The sequence below is a fragment of the Geotrypetes seraphini genome, chromosome 16 (genome assembly GCF_902459505.1).
Source record: "Geotrypetes seraphini chromosome 16, aGeoSer1.1, whole genome shotgun sequence".
Lineage (NCBI taxonomy): Eukaryota > Metazoa > Chordata > Amphibia > Gymnophiona > Dermophiidae > Geotrypetes > Geotrypetes seraphini.
In genome coordinates, this window is record NC_047099.1 from 23,648,710 (window position 1) to 23,669,351 (window position 20,642).

Below are 20,642 nucleotides of genomic sequence, written 5' to 3' on the forward strand. Positions count from 1 at the left end.
GTCTCCGAGCCTCTCCTTTTCCCAACTCAGGAGATGTGTTTGCCTGCAGCTGGGCCCAGCTTCCGAACTCCCCTGCTTTTCAGCCAATTAGCTCCCCAGAGCGCAGCGTAATCACCCCGGCAAGCTCAAAATTGCTGGGCTGGGAGGAGTCATTAAGTGCTTTCCCTAGAGCAGAGACTGCAAATGGGACTCGGCTCAAACAATTTTTCGGTAATGACTGTATCCTACAGAGGGGAGGGAGACTAGCAGGAAAGAAAACAACCCAATTATGCAGTATCGGCAGCGGAAACGTGTCTCTGCAAGGCAGCTGGGTGCAGAACAGGGTAATTTGGGGGCATTATATGCCCTCTCCTCTGGCAGCTCATTCTGCATTATGATCAGAGCTGTTAAGGGTATAGTGTCTCCTCTTCTGCAAAAACACACTGTATAACTTTATATTCAGGATAATACCTGTTACTCTCACTGCCCAATTGAAGTTCAATTACAATTTATCACTTTATATTAAGGATGAAATGCCTGAATCCCTGGCCTCCCTGTACCCCATATACAAGTTCCATTGTATCTCTTTATATTAGAAACATAGAAACATGATGGCAGATCATGGCCCATCTAGTCTGCCCATCCGCAGTAACCGTTATCTCTTTCTCTCTCCGAGGGATCCCATGGGCCTATCCCAGGCCCTTTTGAATTCAGACAGAGTCTCTGTCTCCACCACCTCTTCTTGGAGACTGTTCTGTAAAAAAAGTATTTCCTCAGATTACTCCAGAGCCTATCACCTCTTGACTTCATCCTATGCCCTCTCATTGCAGAGTTTCCTTTCAAATTAAAGAGACTCGACTCGTGCGCATTTACATTACGTAGGTATTTAAACGTCTCTATCCTATCTCCCCTCTCCCGCCTTTCCTCCAAGTATACCGATTGAGATCTTTAAATCTGTCCCCATACGCCTTATCACGAAGACCACACACCATTTTAGTAGCCTTCTTCTGGACCGACTCCATCCTTTTAATATCTTTTTGAAGGTGTGGTCTCCAGAACTGTACACAATATTCTAAATGAGGTCTCACCAAAGTCTCATACAGGAGCATCAATACCTCCTTTTTCCTACTGGCCATACTTCTCCCTATGCAACCTAGTATCCTTCTAGCTTTCACCCTCACCTTTTCAACCTGTTTGGCCACCTTAAGATCATCCCAATCACACCCAAGTCCCGATCTTCCGTCGTGCACATCAGTTCTTCATCCCAGAGAGTAACAAGATTCTAGAATCCCAAAGAGTAGCAACATTCCAAACAGAATCTCACAGAATAGCACGATTCCAGAATCCCAGAGAGTAACAAGATTCTAGAATCCCAAAGAGTAGCAACATTCCAAACAGAATCTCACAGAATAGCACGATTCCAGAATCCCAGAGAGTAACAAGATTCTAGAATCCCAAAGAGTAGCAACATTCCAAACAGAATCTCACAGAATAGCAAGATTCCGGAATCCCAGAGAGTAACAAGATTCTAGAATCCCAAAGAGTAGCAACATTCCAAACAGAATCTCACAGAATAGCAAGATTCCGGAATCCCAGAGAGTAACAAGATTCTAGAATCCCAAAGAGTAGAACATTCCAAACAGAATCTCACAGAATAGCAAGATTCCGGAATCCCAGAGAGTAACAAGATTCTAGAATCCCAAAGAGTAGCAACATTCCAAACAGAATCTCACAGAATAGCAAAATTCCGGAATCCCAGAGAGTAATAAGATTCTAGAATCTACCGATCCAGGGCAAGCAGTGGCTTCCCCCATGTCTTTCTCAATAACAGACTATGGACTTTTCCTCCAGGAAATTGTCCAAACCCTTCTTAAAACCAGGTATGCTATCCGCTCTTATCATAACCTCCGGCAACGCGTTCAGGAGCTTAACTATTCTCTGGGTGAAAAAAATATTTCCTCCTATTGGTTTTAAAAAGTAAGATCCCTGCTCTGTTTCCATTTTGAAGCACATTAGCTTAGTAGCTGAGAGTGCAGAGCAGGGGGCTGCAAACCAGCACCATAGACTCTGATCCCTAACTCAGCAAATGCTGAGAGAAAAAAAAATCACAAGCAAATGGTTTGCAGACAGGGTAATAGAATATCCACCCTCTTACTGATCATTGCAGATAGGTCTACTGGGCTTGCTAGGATTTTCCTTGATATCCTGCAATATCATGCATCAGTTAAAAATATTTATAAAGAATAATTTCTGCAAAGCGGAGCTGAACCCTTGGCTTGCCCAAATGATACTCGAGGCCCCCACTTACCCTAGTTTTAGAAAACTTCTCAAAACGCACCTTTTCCGCGAACAGGTCTTTTAACCCCCCTTTCCCCCTGCCTCTCCCCTTTCCCACACTCACCCCGTTCCTTCTGCTCCCCCACTTCCCCCCCCTCCCCCCACTTGGTCTCTCTCTCGTTATCTCATACCTTCCAAACCTACCTTCTGTATTACTTTTACCTCTGCTAAATCTCAGTTAAAGCGTTCCCACGCTCCCCTCTTCATTGCCTGTAACTTTGTTAAAACTTTGTAAATCCGTGTGTCATCGCGGATCTTAATTAACATAGAAACATAGAAGATGACGGCAGAAAAGGGCTACAGCCCATCAAGTCTGCCCACTCTGCTTACCCACCCCCTGTCTATGCCCTAATGACCCAATTTCCTTATCTTGACCCTCGTAGGGATCCCACATGGGTATCCCATTTATTCATAAAGTCTGTGAACCGCCTAGAACTTATTGGGTTATGGCGGTATACAAGAATATTATTATTATTATTATTATATTCCTGCTTCTGAGCAATTTATTCTGTGCATTTCTTCGAGAAATTGCAGCAAATGAAATTTCTTAGTAAAAGACGAGCTCGTTCCACACTCCAAAAGGCAAACTGACGTTTGTGGGCTCCATTTGGAGAGGGAAGGGCTTTGTGCTGGGGAAGGGATACCCTACAGCTGGGCTGTCACAAGGTGGGGTACTACAGGACAAATTTGCAGAAACAAAATTCTATGTTTTGACATTGATTGAACCATATTCATGTCACATTCTCTTCTTGGGCTGAGAACGTTTCAGCACACCGAGGTAGTGTAAAGAGTGTCAGTCTCTGGTAACCAGAGCTGTGATTGTGATGTCATCATGCCTCATTCCACCAATAAAGGCCAACCTCATCAGTGATGTCACAAGGGTTTGATTGCCCTATACTGGGCTCACTTTTATTACATACCTGGGGGGTGCTGAAAAGTTCTGAGCCCAACCAACCAACTTCTTAAATTCTGAGCGTTATCTTATTTCGCTAAGTGCCAATTTGCAGAAACAAAAATTCTTTGTTTTGATGTTGTTTCAGATCACTGAACCATAGCCACGTCATTCTCTTCGTGGTTGAGCTCAGAACTTTTCAGTACCCCCTCGTAATAATCCAAAAATGTGTCCAAACCCTTCAAGAGATTTGGGCCTTCAGCACTAAAGTCGCTTTATGTCAAGATCAATGGCAAACCTTTCGGTCGCAGATTAATAGACTTCTTCAGTCTGCAGCAGTATTGCAAAGCTGTGGTAACCAATGTGACACAGCCCGTAGGAATTGCTATTGTGGCTTTGTAAAAAGGGCCCTATATTTCTTAACATAGTAATATAGTAGATGACGGCAGATAAAGACCCGAATGGTCCATCTAGTCTGCCCAACCTGATTCAAGTAAAAAAAAATTTTTTTCTCTTCTTAGTTATTTCTGGGCAAGAATCCAAAGCTCTGCCCAGTACTTTTCTTAGGTTCCAACTGCTGAAGTCTCCATCCAGCCCATCTACACCCTCCCAGCCATTGAAGCCCTCCCCAGCCCATTCTCCACCAAACGGCCCTATACAGTCATAGACTATGCAAGTCTGCCCAGTACTGGCCTTAGTTCAATATTTACTATTATTTTCTGATTCTAAATCCTCTGTGTTCATCCTCTGTGTTCACCGTTTTCCTCTCCACCACCTCTCTCGGGAGCGCATTCCAGGCATCCACCACCCTCTCCGTATAGAATTTCCTTACATTGCTCTTGAGTCTACCACCCCTCAACCTCAAATTATGTCCTCTGGTTTTACCATTTTCCTTTCTCTTGGAAAGATTTTGTTCTATGTTAATTGAACATCTGAATCATATCTCCTCTGTCCCATTTGATATTATAGTATCTATAGCTATTAAGACAAACCTTACAGATTTTCATAATAATACTATGTTCTTGTTTAAATTACAGTATGAAAAATCTAAATGTTGCTGTACAGTGAGAGATTAGAGAAACTGGGCCTCTTCTCCCTTGAAAAGAGGAGACTGAGAGGGGACAAAGATAATGAAGGGAATAGATTTAGTAGATAAAGGTAGGTTGTTCACCCTCTCCAAGGTAGAGAGAACGAGAGGGCACTCTCTAAAGTTAAAAGGGGATAGATTCCGTACAAACGTAAGGAAGTTCTTCACCCAGAGAGCGGTGGAAAACTGGAATGGCCTTCTGGAGGCTGTTATAGGGGAAAACACCCTTCAGGGATTCAAGACAAAGTAGATAAAAGACAGGTTGTTCAACCTCTCCAAGGTAGAGAGAACGAGAGGGCACTCTCTAAAATTAAAAGGGGACAGATTCTGTACAAACGTAAAGAAGTTCTTCTTCACCCACAGAGTGGTGGAAAACTGGAACGCTCTTCCGGAAGCTGTTATAGGGGGAAACACCCTTCAGGGATTCAAGACAAGTTCCTGCTGAACCGGGACATATGCAGGTAGGGCTGGTCTCAGGGCACTGGTCTGACCCAGAAGCAGCAACCTCTTATGTTCTTAAATATTTTTGTGATGACATCTATTATTAGGCATGGCATATGCAAGTATTGATGTTTTTCTTCTAGTTTTATTATTTAAAACCTTTTCAATAAAGTCAATTTGAACTAAAGAAAAGGAAACCCTCCCCCCCCCCCCCCCCCCACACACACACACACAGGACTGGAGCAGCGCATTCAGGATGATCTGAATTAGAAGGCAAATCCATTATCTCCTTTTGTGTGTTTCTGGAAAAATTTCTCAAGGACTTCCAAACGCGATACATTCAAGACAAGCAACACCGCTGCTTTATGTCATAGGAGGGTTGGGTGGAAACACTGTATCAACTTGGATTTAGCTTTATTTTGGAGAATGTAGATCACAAGACACCCTGGAGTTTGAGGGAACTCCAGCTCTGTGATTCTCTCTCTGTTCTTTAACCGAGCTTGGGAGAAGGGAGGTGTTCCAGCGGACAAGGAGGAGGGGGAGAGAAGCCCACCACCATGATCCCTGTGGTTTTCCTGCTTCTGCTTTTCCTTCACTGGGGTATGTATCTCCGGAAAAAAAAAATAATCCCCTTTTCGCTTTTAATCTCTTAGGGAAAAAGGAGTGGGGGGGGGGGGGGTTTCGTCTTGTCTTCCTTTGGAGGAATAACCTAATGTTTAGTGCAGCGGACTGAGATTCTGGGGAACTGGGTTCAGTTCCCACTACAGCCCCTTGTGACCTTGGGCAAATCACTAAATCCTCCATTACCCCAGGTACAAAAACTTAAACCGTGAGTTGGTGATAAGCCAGAGTACAATTCTGGGGTTCAAAAAGGGACTGGATGACTTCCTGGAAGCGAAGGGAATAACGGGGTACAGATAGAGGTTTACCTCACAGGACACTGAGCAAATAGGGTATGGACTTTTTAGATTAGGTAGGGAACATTTTCAGGTCATGGACCTGCAGGGCTGCCGCGGGAGCGGACTGCCGGGCGCGATGGACCCCTGGTCTGACCCGGCAGAGGCAATGCTTATGTTCTTATGTTCTTATGAGTGTACCAGGCATAGAGAAAGTACCTGCATAGAACATGTACAGTGCTGCACAAGTCTAGTAAGGCTGTAGAAATGATTAGTAGTAATTCACCATTAAGTCAAATCCATGCCCTGTGTACCACTAGGGACATTCCTCTATGACAGGGGTGTCAAAGTCCTGCCTCGAGGGCCGCAATCCAGTCGGGTTTTTCAGGGTTTCCGCAATGAATATGCATGAGATCTATTAGCATACCATGAAAGCGGTGCACGCACGTAGATCTCCTGCAGATTCATGGGGGAAATCCTGAAAACCCGACTGGACTGCGGCCCTCGAGGAGGGACTTTGACACCCCTGCTCTATGGCAAGGCTGTCGACTGGATCCAGATTTGCAGGGACAGGATTGATCCAGTCCTGGGTTTGCCTCATTGCACGCAGGCCCTTGTGGTTCTGATTTTCCCATCGCAGTCCCTGTGAAAGCTTGGTGGGGTTTTAAAAAGTTCTGGATAATTTCCTAAAAGAGAAGTCCATAGGCCATTATTGAGATGGCTTGGGGAAATCCACTGTTTATTCTTAGCATAAGCAGCATAGAATCTGCTTTGTTACTTGGGATCTAGCTAGGTACTTGGAACCTGGGTTGGCCACTGTTGGAAACAGGATACTGAGCTCGATGGACCTTCAGTCTGTCCCAGTATTTGCAGTTCTTATGTGAGCCAAGTATAGGGCAATGAAGCCATTGTGACATCACCGATGAGGTCGGCTCTTAGGCATTGGTGGAATGAGGCTTTATGACATCACAATCTCAGCTCTGGAATGTTGCTACTCTTTGGGTTTCTGCCAGGTACTTGGGTCCTGGGTTGGACACTGTTAGAAACAGGATACTGGGCTTGATGGACCTTCCGTCTGTCCCAGTATGGCAGTTCTTATGTTCTTAAAAGTAAGATTATATAAAAGGGTATGTTTGGAGAGAATGTACTTATAGAATTTTGCATAGGGCTTATTTTTCCCAAATTCAAGCTTTTCATGCGAATTTAATAGATACTCCAATTTGTATTAAATGTAATAAAGATCCTGGCACATTATCTCATGCTTTTTGGTTGTGTCCATTGATCAACTCATTTTGGTCTGCCATCCTATTATTTTGGGGTTCTTTATGGGGTAATTCAATAGTGGGTTGTCCTAGGGGAATCATTTTTGGTAAAGCATCAGCTTGTGGGGTTTTTGGCCAACCAAAATGTCTTTTATTTCAGAAAGCCTGTATAATTGGGTCTAAATGTATTATGCAATTTTGGTTGCAGAAAGACTCTCCAAGTTTTTGGCATTGGAGGAATCAATTACATCACTTATTTTTATTTGAGAGTTGGGAGGTTCGAGGTTCACCTACAAAAACTCGTCTTTTTATGGAGGTTTGGGATCCTTATATTCAGAATCTTTCACCAAAAATACGAAGTTTGGTTATCAATGATTTATTATGAAAATTAGGTTTAATAATTACATTCCAGTTATTTATTTTAATTCTTTATTTTTGTCAACTTTCATCCAGGGTGAGAAATTTCATTTAGGGGGAAAGGTAGGGGGGTAGGGGATGGAATTAAGGGGGGTGTAGATAAGATTGAATTAATTAAATTTGAAAGAATGATTTAAATTTGTATGAAATATTATTGTGATTCTTATTGTATTGAATGTATTTTTATATTATAAGAACATAAGAAATGCCTCTACTGGGTCAGACCTGAGGTCCATCGTGCCCAGCAGTCCGCTCACGCTATTGTACTGATTATTTGATTCTTTCAATAAAAATTGTTATACATAAACGTAAGATTACAAATCCCAGCTTGCACTGAGATGTAAACCCAGGACTAGATCAACCCTGTCCTGCAAATCTGGATCCAGTTAGCAGCCTTACTCTCTTGAAGGACATTAGCAGTGGTTAGGGTTTTCTATGACCTTGATGTCATGTCATCCAGGGGGAATGCAGAGTTGCCAAGTTACCCCATTCCAGGCTGAAGATATTTTGGCCAATCCTGGTTTTGAACTTACAAGCCAAAGTAATATGGGATTTGTAGTGCCTGATCTTGCCCATTGAAATCAGTGCTGCAAGTTCCACAATGCACCAGGATAGGGTGGTCAAAATTCCAGGGCTGCCTAAAATCTCTAACCCGTAACTGGGTATCTTGACATCTCCATAATTACCTCAGGGTGAGCGGGATCCGTGAGGTCATAATCAGATAGGTCAGGGGTAGGCAATTCCGGTCCTCGAGAGCTAGAGCCAGGTCAGGTTTTCAGGATATCCACAATAAATATGCATGAGATAGATTTGCATCTCAAGGAGGCTGTGCATGCAAATCCATCTCATACATATGCATTGTGGATATCGTGAAAACCTGACCTGGCTCCGGCTCTCAAGGACCAGAATTGCCTACCCCTGAGATAGGTTAAGAGCCTCTGCATTCTCTGGTAGTAACTTTTGGACAGTGAAAGAGTTTACATGTAACTAGGGCAGGGGTGAGCAACTCCAGTCCTCGAGGGCCGGAATCCAGTTGGGTTTTCAGGATTTCCCCAATGAATATGCATGAGATCTATTTGCATCCACTGCTTTCAATGCATATTCATTGGGGAAATCTTGAAAACCCAACTGGATTCCGTACCTCGAGTACTGGAGTTGCCTACCCCTGAACTAGGAGTGGCTCCAGAAAAAGGAGGACGGATTGAGACATCCGGGTTTTACTTCCATTGCTCTCAATCTGTCTTCCTTACTTCCATTGCATTAAATGTATTTATTTATTTAGATTTATAGCAGGTCCTCCCCAAAGAGCTCAGAACGGAATACCGCGCGTTAAACCGCCTGCTGCGCTAGCCGCTAACGCCTCCATTGACGAGGCATTAGTATTTTGGCTTGCCGCGGGGGTTAGCGCGTGATGAAATGTCCGACGCGGTAACCCCCGTAGCGCACCTTGATAAAAGGAGCCCTAAATCTTTTTCATTTAAGTTACTGTATATTATTTAGATTTATGATTTTTGATACATTTTCTCTGTGATCTTGAATGAACTTTCATTATATCTGGATACAGAGGTATTTAATTGTTTGTGCTCCTTTATTTTCGATCAGTTAAATAACATTCATGCCTGATGTATATTTTTGACCTTTGCAGCTGCCCCTCTAAGTTTATTTCATACCATTCTCCTCGTGTTATCATAGTCTCCTTTTTTAAAGTTAAGTGCTGCCGTGTTGGATTTCCTGTGTAAACTTATTCCAGGGATTATATCAAATCTGATCATGTATGATCACTGTTATCAAGCGCGCCCCCCCCCCCCCCATTAGCTTCCTCACCAATTCATGTGCTCCACTAAGAACTAGATCTAGAATTGCTTCACCTCTTGTCGGTTCCTGAACCAGCTGCTCCATAATGCAGTCCTTGATTTCATCAAGGAATTTTATCTCCCTAGCATGCCCTGATGATACATTTACCCAGTCCATATCGGGGTAGTTGAAATCGCCCATTATTACTGTGTTATCCCTAATTTCTGATAACATTTCAGCATCTGTCCGTTCGTCCTGGTCACACTCCTATCACTATCCTTTTCCCCCGCCCAGTTAACCCTTTTAAATATCAGCCCCCATACGATTTAGAACTGCCCTGAAAACGTTTCTTCTCCTCGTTGTCTTGTATACTATATCTGAGAGTGTGGTGCGGGCTTTAGAGCTACAGCCTCCGCACCCTGAGGTTGAGGGATCAAACTCATGCTGCTCCTTGTGACCCTGGGCAAGTTCAAATTTATTTAAAATCTAATCTAATCTAATCCTTAGGTTTGTATACCGCATCATCTCCATGTTCGTAGAGCTCGACGCGGTTTACAGTAGGAGAAATAGGAAGGAACTACAACAGAGGGTTAGAGGTAGAAGTGTGAAGAAAATTTAGAGTTTCCTTGATTCCTAAGTTGGAGGGAGACTTACATTTTTTGAGAAAAGCCAGGTTTTCAGATGTTTGCGGAAAACTTGGAGAGAGCTCAAGTTCCGAAGAGGGGAGGTAAGGTTGTTCCAGAGCTCAGTGATTTTGAAGTGGAGGGAGGTCCCTAGCTTTCCTGTGTGGGAAATGCCTTTTAGCGAGGGGAAGGATAGTTTTAATTTGTGGGAGGATCTGGTGGTATTAGGGTTTGAGGAATTCCAAGAAAGAGGGATAAAGGGAGGGAGGATACCATATAGGATTTTGAAAGTTAAACAGGCGCATTTATAGTGGACCCTGGCGATTATCGGAAGCCAGTGGAGCTTGGCCAGGAGCGGGGAGACATGGTCAAATTTATTTTTAGCGAAGATGAGCTTGGCCACGGCATTCTGAATCCATTGGAGTCTGTGGAGGTTTTTCTTAGTTAGGCTTAAGTAGATAGAGTTGCAATAGTCCAATCTGGAGAGGATAATGGATTGGACAAGGAGGGTAAAATGTTTTTGATGGAAGCAGGATTTGATTTGATTTGATTTGATCGCAAAATCCAAATCCAATGCGATTTACATTTAGTTAAAAATTAGGTTAAAATAAAAAAAAAACCAACAAACAAGACAATTAGAACTATTTTAATAAAATAATATGTTTGAAAAGGGAGGAAAACAAAAGAGGATTAAATACAATTTATAAACAAATATTAAGGGATAGGTAATGAGACAAGAAGTTGGGGAAGGTTATTCACTTAATTTTCACTTGGCAGTATTCCTAGTCCACTGTAAAATAATACAATTTAAATGAATCAGTTAAAAGCGTCCTTAAAAAGTCAACTTTTTAGGAGACTTTTAAACTCACTAAGTAATTTTTCTTCTCTTATATTGATCGGGAGCGAATTCCAAATTTGAGGAGCTGTAACAGAAAAAAGTCACATCCCCAGGTACATTACCAAGTTTCCAAGTTTATAAAAAATTTGTTATACCACCTTATCTACAATTTCAAGGTGGTTGTACAATAAAAATCAAGGGTGGGGGGGGGGAAAGCAAATTATAACAAAGAAAACAGCAGGAAACAACAGACATAATAAGACCCAAAAAAACATACTGAAACGAGTGGAAAAGAGAGAACTACAATATAAGTCAAGAAAAGAGAGAAACGCAGGAAATACAAAAGGGCCGGGTAACACGTAGTAGTCCAACTAAAGTGGGATGAAATTAAGTTTATAAAATCCTTTTTTTTTTTTTTAACTTTAATAGTTCAATAAAAATGATAAATCAAACTGCATAAAAATACACTATTAACTATATAATTATTACTTTAAACAATCATTTTCTCCCCTTCTTATCTTAATTCTTAAAACAATAATACATATGATAATTATATGAAATAAATTAAATCCTCAAAATACGTTCCCCCCCTCCACCCCTCCACCCTCCCTGGATATGAAAAAAAAAAGAAAGAAACATAAACCTAATTATATGAAAAAAAAAAAAGAAAGAAAACATAAACCTAATTATATGAAAAAAAAAAAGAAAGAAAACATAAACCTAATTATATGAAAAAAAAAGAAAGAAACATAAACCTAATTATATAAAAAAAAAAGAAAGAAAACATAAACCTAATTATATGAAAAAAAAAGAAAGAAAACATAAACCTAATTATATGAAAAAAAAGAAAGAAACATAAACCTAATTATATGAAAAAAAAAAGAAAGAAACATAAACCTAATTATATGAAAAAAAAAGAAAGAAAACATAAACCTAATTATATGGAAAAAAAAAGAAAGAAACATAAACCTAATTATATGAAAAAAAAAAGAAAGAAACATAAACCTAATTATATGAAAAAAAAAGAAAGAAACATAAACCTAATTATATGAAAAAAAAAAGAAAGAAAACATAAACCTAATTATATGAAAAAAAAAGAAAGAAAACATAAACCTAATTATATGAAAAAAAAAGAAAGAAAACATAAACCTAATTATATGAAAAAAAAAGAAAGAAAACATAAACCTAATTATATGAAAAAAAAAAAGAAAGAAACATAAACCTAATTATATGAAAAAAAAAAGAAAGAAACATAAACCTAATTATAATGCAATAGAATTAGTCAATGGACTCCACATATCATTAAAGGGGTTCATAGACAATTGCGCGCGGACAACCGAGCGTAAGACAAGTGAGCGCTAGTCAATTGAGCGCGAGGACAACTGAGCGCGAAGACAAGCTAGCGCAAGACAATTGAGCGCAAGACAATTGAGCGAAAATTATTTTCTGTAATGTGCACGAGCGGGACAACTGAGCGTGAGACAACTGAGCGAGAGTCATGTGAGCACCGGCAGGCGAGCGCCAGACAACCGAGCACCGGCAGGTGAGCGCAAGATTGTTTTGCGCGCAAATGACCTGTCACCCATTAAAGGACTTATTAGTCTCCCAACGCTCCGCCATCATCCTTTCATACTTATACGTGGTACACACAGTTACCCACCAAACTTGGAATGCGTCCTTAAAAAGGAAGGTTTTGAGGAAGGATTTGAATTTCTTCATTGATGTTGTCTCTCTTAAGAAGTTGGGCATTGAATTCCAAAGGGAGGGGGCAACAACGGAAAAAAAAAATGGAATGTCTCCTGGTATTGATGTGTCTAAGGGCTCCTTTTACTCAGGTGCGCTAGCGTTTTTAGCGCACGCACGAAATTACCACGCGGTACGCTTCTAGGATAACGCCAGCTCAATGCTGGCGTTAAGGTCTTAACCACTGCCACACTCTTATTGCATAGATATTTTCAATGAAAAACAGATACCAAAATCCACAGAGAGAGAAAAACAAAAGAGAGAGAAAAAAAACGAGTGATAAAGAGGACCGGAAGGGGTATCAGACAGCCCGGCACACAAGAATAGAGTGCTGGGAACAATTCCTCATATAACCCCATGGAACCTCCACCACCTAGTATTGTATTTTATATTTTTTTCAAACTTATAGTAAGTTTTGCTTGGCTACATTGCTCATTTCTTTAATGCTTCCTTATGGCTGTTTGAATTGCTATATTGTATATCAAGTAAACATTACTTAGCTTTAGCTTTCAGCTTAAAAATCATTCCCCTGAACGCCAACGCGTTTCGATGTCCTTTATCAAGGCGACATGGGGAGATTTAAGTTTGGACATACACTGTATACCACCAACGTTTTGGTGCGTGCGTTTGCAGCCGGTTGGTGGGGTGCGTTTGCAGCCGGTTGGTGGTATACAGTGTATGTCCAAACTTAAATCTCCCCATGTCGCCTTGATAAAGGACATCGAAACGCGTTGGCGTTCAGGGGAATGATTTTTAAGCTGAAAGCTAAAGCTAAGTAATGTTTACTTGATATACAATATAGCAATTCAAACAGCCATAAGGAAGCATTAAAGAAATGAGCAATGTAGCCAAGCAAAACTTACTATAAGTTTGAAAAAAATATAAAATACAATACTAGGTGGTGGAGGTTCCGTGGGGTTATATGAGGAATTGTTCCCAGCACTCTATTCTTGTGTGCCGGGCTGTCTGATACCCCTTCCGGTCCTCTTTATCACTCGTTTTTTTCTCTCTCTTTTGTTTTTCTCTCTCTGTGGATTTTGGTATCTGTTTGGTGTTAAGGTCTAGCACGGGGGGGGGGGGGGGGGCAATGTAGCCTGCGCTATTCCGCGCATTAGAGCCCTAGAGCACCTTAGAAAAAGGAGCCCTAAATGATGGGTTTACCTTAATGCTGGTCTTCAAAATCGAACTTTCACGTCTCCCGTCTTTTCTTGATAAACTCATCATCCCTTTTTGTCCTTCCCGGACCCTTAGATCAGCTGATCAGAATTTATTGACCATCCTTTCCATCAAAGAATTCTACTACACTACAAAAAATAACTTTTCCGTCGTTTCTCCAACTTTATGGAACGCCATGCCACCTCAACTCCGCCTTGAAAACTCTCTCGACAAATTCTAGATCAGGGATCTCAAATTCCCTCCTTGAGGGCCGCAATCCAGTCGGGTTTTCAGGATTTCCCCAATGAATATGCATTGAAAGCAGTGCGTGCACAAAGATCTCATGCATAGTCATTGGGGAAATCCTGAAAACCCGACTGGATTACAGCCCTCAAGGAGGGACTTTGAGACCCCTGTAATCTAGATTAAACGAAAAACGTTCTTATTTCAAGACGCATATCATAGCCTCGAAATAGTTCCTCTCCAACAGCTAGCAAATTTTAACATTAACCGCTTTTAATAAGCGATCCCCTCTCCTGATGTCATATCCTCCCCCTCTTTCCTTTTTTTTTTTAATTTTGTTTTTAATGATGTAATTATCGATTCCCCTTCCCCTTTTACCCTCAAGCCCATGTCCGTATTTGTAATTTGTCTTTTTAATGTTCACTCTTTCCCCCACCCATAATAATTATTTTAACCTTTCATATTTTTTTTAGTATTGAAAAACCGGCTAGATGCATGTCGATGGTCGGTAGATTAAAATTAATAAAACTTGAACTTGAAACTACTAATAAATTTTGATCGGAGGATCGGAGGGTGCGTGGTGAAGAGTGTGGGACCAAAAGTTTGTTGATAAATTCCGGCTTTCTTTTTTTTTTTATAATTCTTTATTCATTTTCACAAATTACATTAAGTGTTAATATTTTCATTCACAGTAACAATAAATACATCACTTATAAACAATCATTGGTATATTACATATATTCTTATCCCTATCCCTCGCCCATCCCCCCCAACCATATACTCCATTATTGTATGATATATGTAATAATAAAATACCCCCTCCCTACCTCATAAACTAATAAACATAAATTCCGGCTTTCAAGTTTATTATAAATTTGATTGATCGCTTATTCAAAATTCTAAGTGATGAACACATCAGTCCTATTTTGTTTTAAATGTCAGCAGTAATGTTTTATAAGTGATACAGTGAACAACAGGAAGATAGATTGTGAGTCTGCTGAGATAGGGAAAAATGCTTGAATACCTGAATATATCCAAGTAAACCAGGGGTGTCCAACCTGCGGCCTGAAGGCCGCATGCGGCCCCGTGAAGTATTTTGTGCAGCCCCGGTCGAGGGTGATGCAGTGTTTTCCTCTGCTGCCCCCGGGTGTTTACCATCTTGCCGGCTCCCTCCTCTGTCTTGCTGCAGCATTTGTGCAGCCCCAGAAATTTTTTTTTTTTTCGGCCAATGCGGCCCAGGGAAGCCAAAAGGTTGGACACTCTTGATGTAAACTGTTCCGAGCTCCCCCGGGAGAATGGTATAGATTAAGAAAATTGAATAAATAAATGCACAGGTTAAACTGTATGACCTTAGACTTTCTCCTCATCTTTCTACAGATGCTGTCAGTACTCAGGGCATTTGTGTTGATCAGCCTGAAGGAATCCAGGTCAATGAGGGGGATAATGTGTCCCTCCCCTGTAAGTTCACCTTCCCCAGGGATTTGAACCCGCAGCAGGAGCTGAAAGTTTCCTGGAGGTTCAGCAAGGGTCCAGGCTGCAGGAATCATATCTACAGCCAAAGCAGTGGATCCAGCAGCAGGACCTCGGGTGGCCACATAGCGCTGATCAGGGAGTCAGTGGAGGCACAGTCTGCAGAGCTCTTTATACCCCAGGTGACCATGGCTGACCATGATCGCTACTGCTGCAAGGTGGGGATTGTCACCCAACACAGGATGGACAGAGTGTGGGAAAGCGGAGCTGGGACTGAACTCAGAGTTCAAGGTATGAGAGGAGGGCTTGCAATCAACACTTGCTCTGCTGTGGCCTAGGATGGTCTGGTATGGACATGTTAGGATGACTTACTAATATTATCCAGGCTATGTGAATTACTGGCCTATGATGGGGCAGGAAGTTACCTCACAGGAACCTGGCAGAGGGAAGGCCCCCATCGTGCCAGAGCAGTGTGTCTTAATGGCTGCTGACAAACAGGCATGTTTAGAGGGAGAAATACACACTGGACTCCAGGCAGGAGGAAGATAGGATGCGGGAGAGAACTGCTAGCTGGACCTAGGACTCTGGGGGGAGGGGGGGCTGAAGGATCATGAAGATGTGCTTTCGACTCCTAACTCCTTTCACCTTGGGTTCTGCATCCACAACCCTCTATGTCATGTCTGTCCAAATTAGATTGTAAGCTCTTCCAAGCAGGGACTGTCTATTTAATGTCAAAATGTACAGCGTTGCATACGCTTTTCAGCACTATATAAGTGATAAGTAGTAGAAGTAATGTGCTGGACCCTGGAGAAGGCAGCTGGAAAATCATAAAGATATGCTGGACCCTGGGAGGGACATGGAAATTGGTAGGAGGGTAGGAAGAGGAATGGAGAGAGATGGAAATTGCTGGACCCTCAGGTGGGGGTGGGGAGATGTAAAGAAATGGAGATTGTTGTGTCCTGAGGTGGGGGAGAAGTGTGATGTACTGAATCCTGGAGTGGGGGATGGGGCTAGAGGGAGATAGAGATTAATGGACCCTTTTGGGGGAGCTGATAGAGTTTGCTGAAACCTAGGGTGGGAGGGGGCTGAAGAGAGATGGAGATTGCTGGATCCTGGGGTGGTGTGGTTGGGGAAGAATTGGAGAATAATAAAGATGTGCTGGACCAGGGAGGTGGGACAAGAGGGACATGGAGATGTGCTGGATCTGATGGGAAGGGGAACACAAGAGGAGAGAGAGAGATCAGACTGGGGGAGGGAAGAGACTAAGATTGGATCAGGGTTTGGAACAGAGAAGGATAGATGCTGGATTCACAGATGAAGAGAGTTATACTGGACCATAAAGGGGGGGGGATGAGTAAAGGAAGAGAGAGGGAGGAAGGGAATAGACTGGAGTGAGGGAGGAAGGGAATAGAGGGAAGAAACAGGGTACAGCCAAGAGATGCTGGGCATAGAGTAAGAATAGAGATGGATACAGAATGGTGGATAAGGGGGGTAGGATAGGAACACTAAGGGACATTGTTAATCACAGGGGGAAGGATAGGGATACAGAGGACAATGCTGAATCTAAGGGGAGGTTAGGGACACTAGAAGAACAGATGCTGAATGTGGGGGGAAGACAGGAACAGGGACAACAAGGAGAGATGCTGGAGAGGACAGATAGCAACACAGAGAGAAGAAATGTCAAATAGACAGGAGACCCTGGAAAGGTAGGGAAAAATCCCAGAGAAATGCAGAAAAGACACAGAACAAATCAAATGGAAAAATAAAATGCTCAGATTACAAAGGTAGAAAAAATATTTTATTTTATTTATCAATTACACCACGTCAGATTTGGGAAATGTGCATCTCTGATATCTTGCATTTGCATTTCTGTTTCCTGGGGGTGGGACGTACATATTGAGTGTCTGGGGTGCAGGAGCTGGGGAGGAATGTGCAAGTGGAGAAGATAAAAAGCTGGAGGGCAGAGTTGAGAATTCAGTTTGAGGAGTGAGTCCTCATTGGGAGACAGCTACCGGGGTGGGACGGGCGCATATACCACAGGAAGGTATATGGGGTGGTAATTGATGGATCTATGGGTGGGTGAGTGGATGTATTGGGGGTATGGAGAGTTATGGGTAAGAAGGTGGGTGTGTGCATGCATGCTTGAATAGCGACCATTTCCTGCTGGGAGATAGAGAATACTGGAGATACAGGAGGAGTGCCAGCCAATAGGACCACCTGTTAATCAGTTTCTCTATCTCCGCCTGCTGGTAGATGTGTGCTATCCCATTGGTCTCTGGATTCATCTGCTGCTGTTGCTAGGGAAGTCTGGTTCCTAGATTTCTGGCCTGGCTTCTAGATCCTAAGAATCTTTGTTGAGCCCTGTTCTAAGAGCATCCTACACTGAATATTCACTGCTCTCCCTTTCTCAGATGCTTCAGCTTTCCATGTGCACCAACCTGACTTGCTGCTGCCTTTAGAGGGGGATTCGGTGACCATCCCCTGCACCTTCTCCTACCCTGCAGACATGGACCCTGTGCTTGAGGTGAACGTTCTCTGGAGAGCTGGGGAGGAGGACTTCTGTGGTGATTTTATCTACAGCCACTTGGAGGGCTTCATCCTCCAATCGTACATAGACCGCATTTCACTGGTGGGGGACCCCATGGGTGGTCGGTCTGGCTCCATCCGCATCGACGACATCCAGGTCTCAGACAGTAAGAAGTACTGCTGCCGTGTGCAGATGCGGACCAGGAATGGCACGCTCAGTGTCTGGCAGAATCGATTCGGGACCCGCCTGCAAGTCGGAGGTAAAGGGATTGGCAACACTGCCGTGATGTCTATGTCTAAAAGGGGAAATGAGGTTACTGTTTTGCCACGTGCTGCGGTGTGTATCTGTAACACACTTGGTTTTACCAAAAAGAATTCTACAACTAGGTCGAAAAACTAACATAAATCACATATTTAGGTGTTTTAATTGTATAGGGGGTAATCAGTGGTGTAGCTGGGACTCCCCCCATAATGCTTAGGCCCAGTGCCATCTCCAGATCTAGTACCTCCTCCACTCCTGTTCTTAGCTAATTACCAACCTGCAGGGTCCGCCACAGCTACGGTATCGGCAATAGCACTAAAGGCTGCCTCTCTGGCCAGAGAGAACTTTCCTCTGCTGCAACCCACCCACAGGAAGTTGCTTCGGCACCTGGGACACGGCAGAGGATGAGTTGCCCTGGCTAGAGAGGCAGCCTTTAGCACTGTCTCTGACTTGTAGCTGCGGAGGATCCAGTGGGCGGGTAAGTAGCTATGCTTGAGGGGCGGGGAGGTGTCGGATATCGGCACATGGAAGGGAGGGTTCAATTGCAGGTGTAGGGTTACCAGAAGTCTGGGAAAACCCGGACTTGTCCTCTTTTTAGAGCAGGGGTGTCCAACCCGCGGCCCACGGGCCGCATGTGGCCCCGTGAAGAATTTTGTGCAGCTCCACTTGCGCTTGAGGACAATGCGGTGTTTTCCTTCTGCCGCCCCCAGCTGCTTAACGTCTTGCCGGCTCCCTCTTCCGTTTTGCAGCGTTCACTCAAAGCCGTGGGCAGCGGCTCCTATGTGCCTCTTGTAGCTGACCTGGAAGCGTTCCCTCTGATGTCGTGACATCAGAGGAAACACTTCCAGATTAGCCACAGGAGGCACGTAGGAGCCGCTGCACACGGCTTTGAGTGAACGCTGCAAGACGGAGGAGGGAGCAGGAAAAAGGTAACCATCCGCGGCCCAGAAGGGAGAAAGGGAGATGGGCGTGTTGAGGGAACGCTTCCAGATTAGCCGCAGGAGGCGCATGGGAGCCGCTGCCCGCGGCTTTGTCTGAATGCTGCAAGACAGACGAGGGAGCAGGAAAAAGGTAAAGGGCCAGAAGGGAGAAGGGCGTGAGGGCACAAGACTTGAGAGGGAGGGAGCACAAACTTAGGAAAAATGATGGAAGGAAGGAGGGAGGAGCATGAACTTAGGACACAGAATGAAGGGAAAGATAGAGGGGAGCATGAGCCATAAGATGGAAGAATGGAGGGAGTGAAGGAAAGAGATGCAGAGGTGAAGGAGATAATAGAAAGGGAGAATTGGGTGTCTGAGAGAGGGAAAGAGTGTGCAATTGGGGAGATAAAGAAAGAGGAGAACTGTTGGGCAGAGAGAGGAGGGACGGAGACAGAGAGAATTATTGGACATGATGGTGGGAGAGGAGTGAGGTGGAGATGCATGGGCGCAAAGAGAAGGGGGAGAACATGCTGGGCCGAGGAAGCCTCCTGGATGTTGGTTTTTTTGTTGTTTTTTTTTTTTGGGGGGGGGGAGGAGGGTATTAAAAGAAGTGCCAGATTGGGCCTGGGGGAGAGCTTATGGAGCCAGAAACAGAGAACAGAGAGAGAGAGATGGTGGGCAATGGTCTGAAGGGAGAGAAGTTGGACCTGGGGTGGTGTGGAGGAAGAGGGAAAGAGATACTTGAAGGGAGAACTGTTGGCAAGAGACCTGGGGAAGGGAGGCAGGTATATGGGGGGGAGAGATGGGATGGGGGGCAGTTGGGAAGAGAAAGGGAGAGAAGTTGGATCTAGGGATGGGAGGGAGGGAGAAATGTTAGGCCTGTGGATGGAAGGCAGAGGATAGAAGGCAGAGAGAAGCAGCATCTCTCTTTTTTTTCCTCCATTTCATTGTTCAGCATCAAGGGGGGAGAGAAGAAAAAAAAACAGAAAAGAGAGGGAGCAAAATGTTGGACCATGGAGATAGAGGAGGAGAGATGGAACTATGGAAGGGCAGGAGGGAAGAGAGCTGGGATAAGATGATGCTAGGGGTGGAAAGAAAGGGACAGGGAATTATAGCCTGACCAGTGAAGAGAGGGAGGGGGATTCTGACAGTGGTGAGCCATGTGGATGAGGTCAAAAGGGAGATGACGAGTGAGAGAGCAGTGAGTACAGAGGTAGAAATGTGGTAATTGGGGTAGATAGAAGGGAATAGGAGGCTGGAAAAGGAGTGAGATGGGAAATGGGAGAGCTAGGGACTGAGAGAAGATGGAGAATTGAGAGGTAGCTGAACATTTAAAAAGAAGAAGGGTGAGAAAGAAGGCAAGATTTGAGTGGACAGAGGCAGAAAAGGAAAAGTTAAGAAAGCTGAAAGAGAAAAATCAATACGTTGGAGATAGGCATAAGAAGGAAATGGAACGACAGAAGAGGAGAAAAAAATGGACATCAGACACCGGAAAGAGAATTAGTTGAAGATAGAGAAAAAGCAGAAAGAGAAAATGGAACCAAGATGATGGAAAAACAAAACATCCAGCCAACAAGGTAGAAAAAATTGTTTTATTTTATTAACTGGAATATGTTAGCTTTGGGATATGTGCATCACAATTATTTTTGTAGTCAGTGGTGTAGTCATATACAGCTGATTTGGGGGAGGGACTGGAGCCCAAAATTAGTTGATGGGCACCAAAGTTTCTCCCCGCCTGAGTGCAATTTATAAATACT

General features: G+C 43.5%; 1 protein-coding gene across 1 annotated transcript in view; it reads left to right on the plus strand.

Moving 5' to 3' along the window:
• The first annotated feature begins 268 nt into the window (after positions 1–268).
• LOC117349767 overlaps positions 269–20,642 on the plus strand; it is a 34,382-nt gene continuing 14,008 nt past the window's right edge. The window contains exons 1-3 of the mRNA XM_033923360.1: positions 269–323; positions 15,085–15,468; positions 17,589–17,963. Coding sequence (XP_033779251.1) covers positions 269–323; positions 15,085–15,468; positions 17,589–17,963 — 814 coding nt within the window. The remainder of the gene's footprint in view (positions 324–15,084; positions 15,469–17,588; positions 17,964–20,642) is intronic.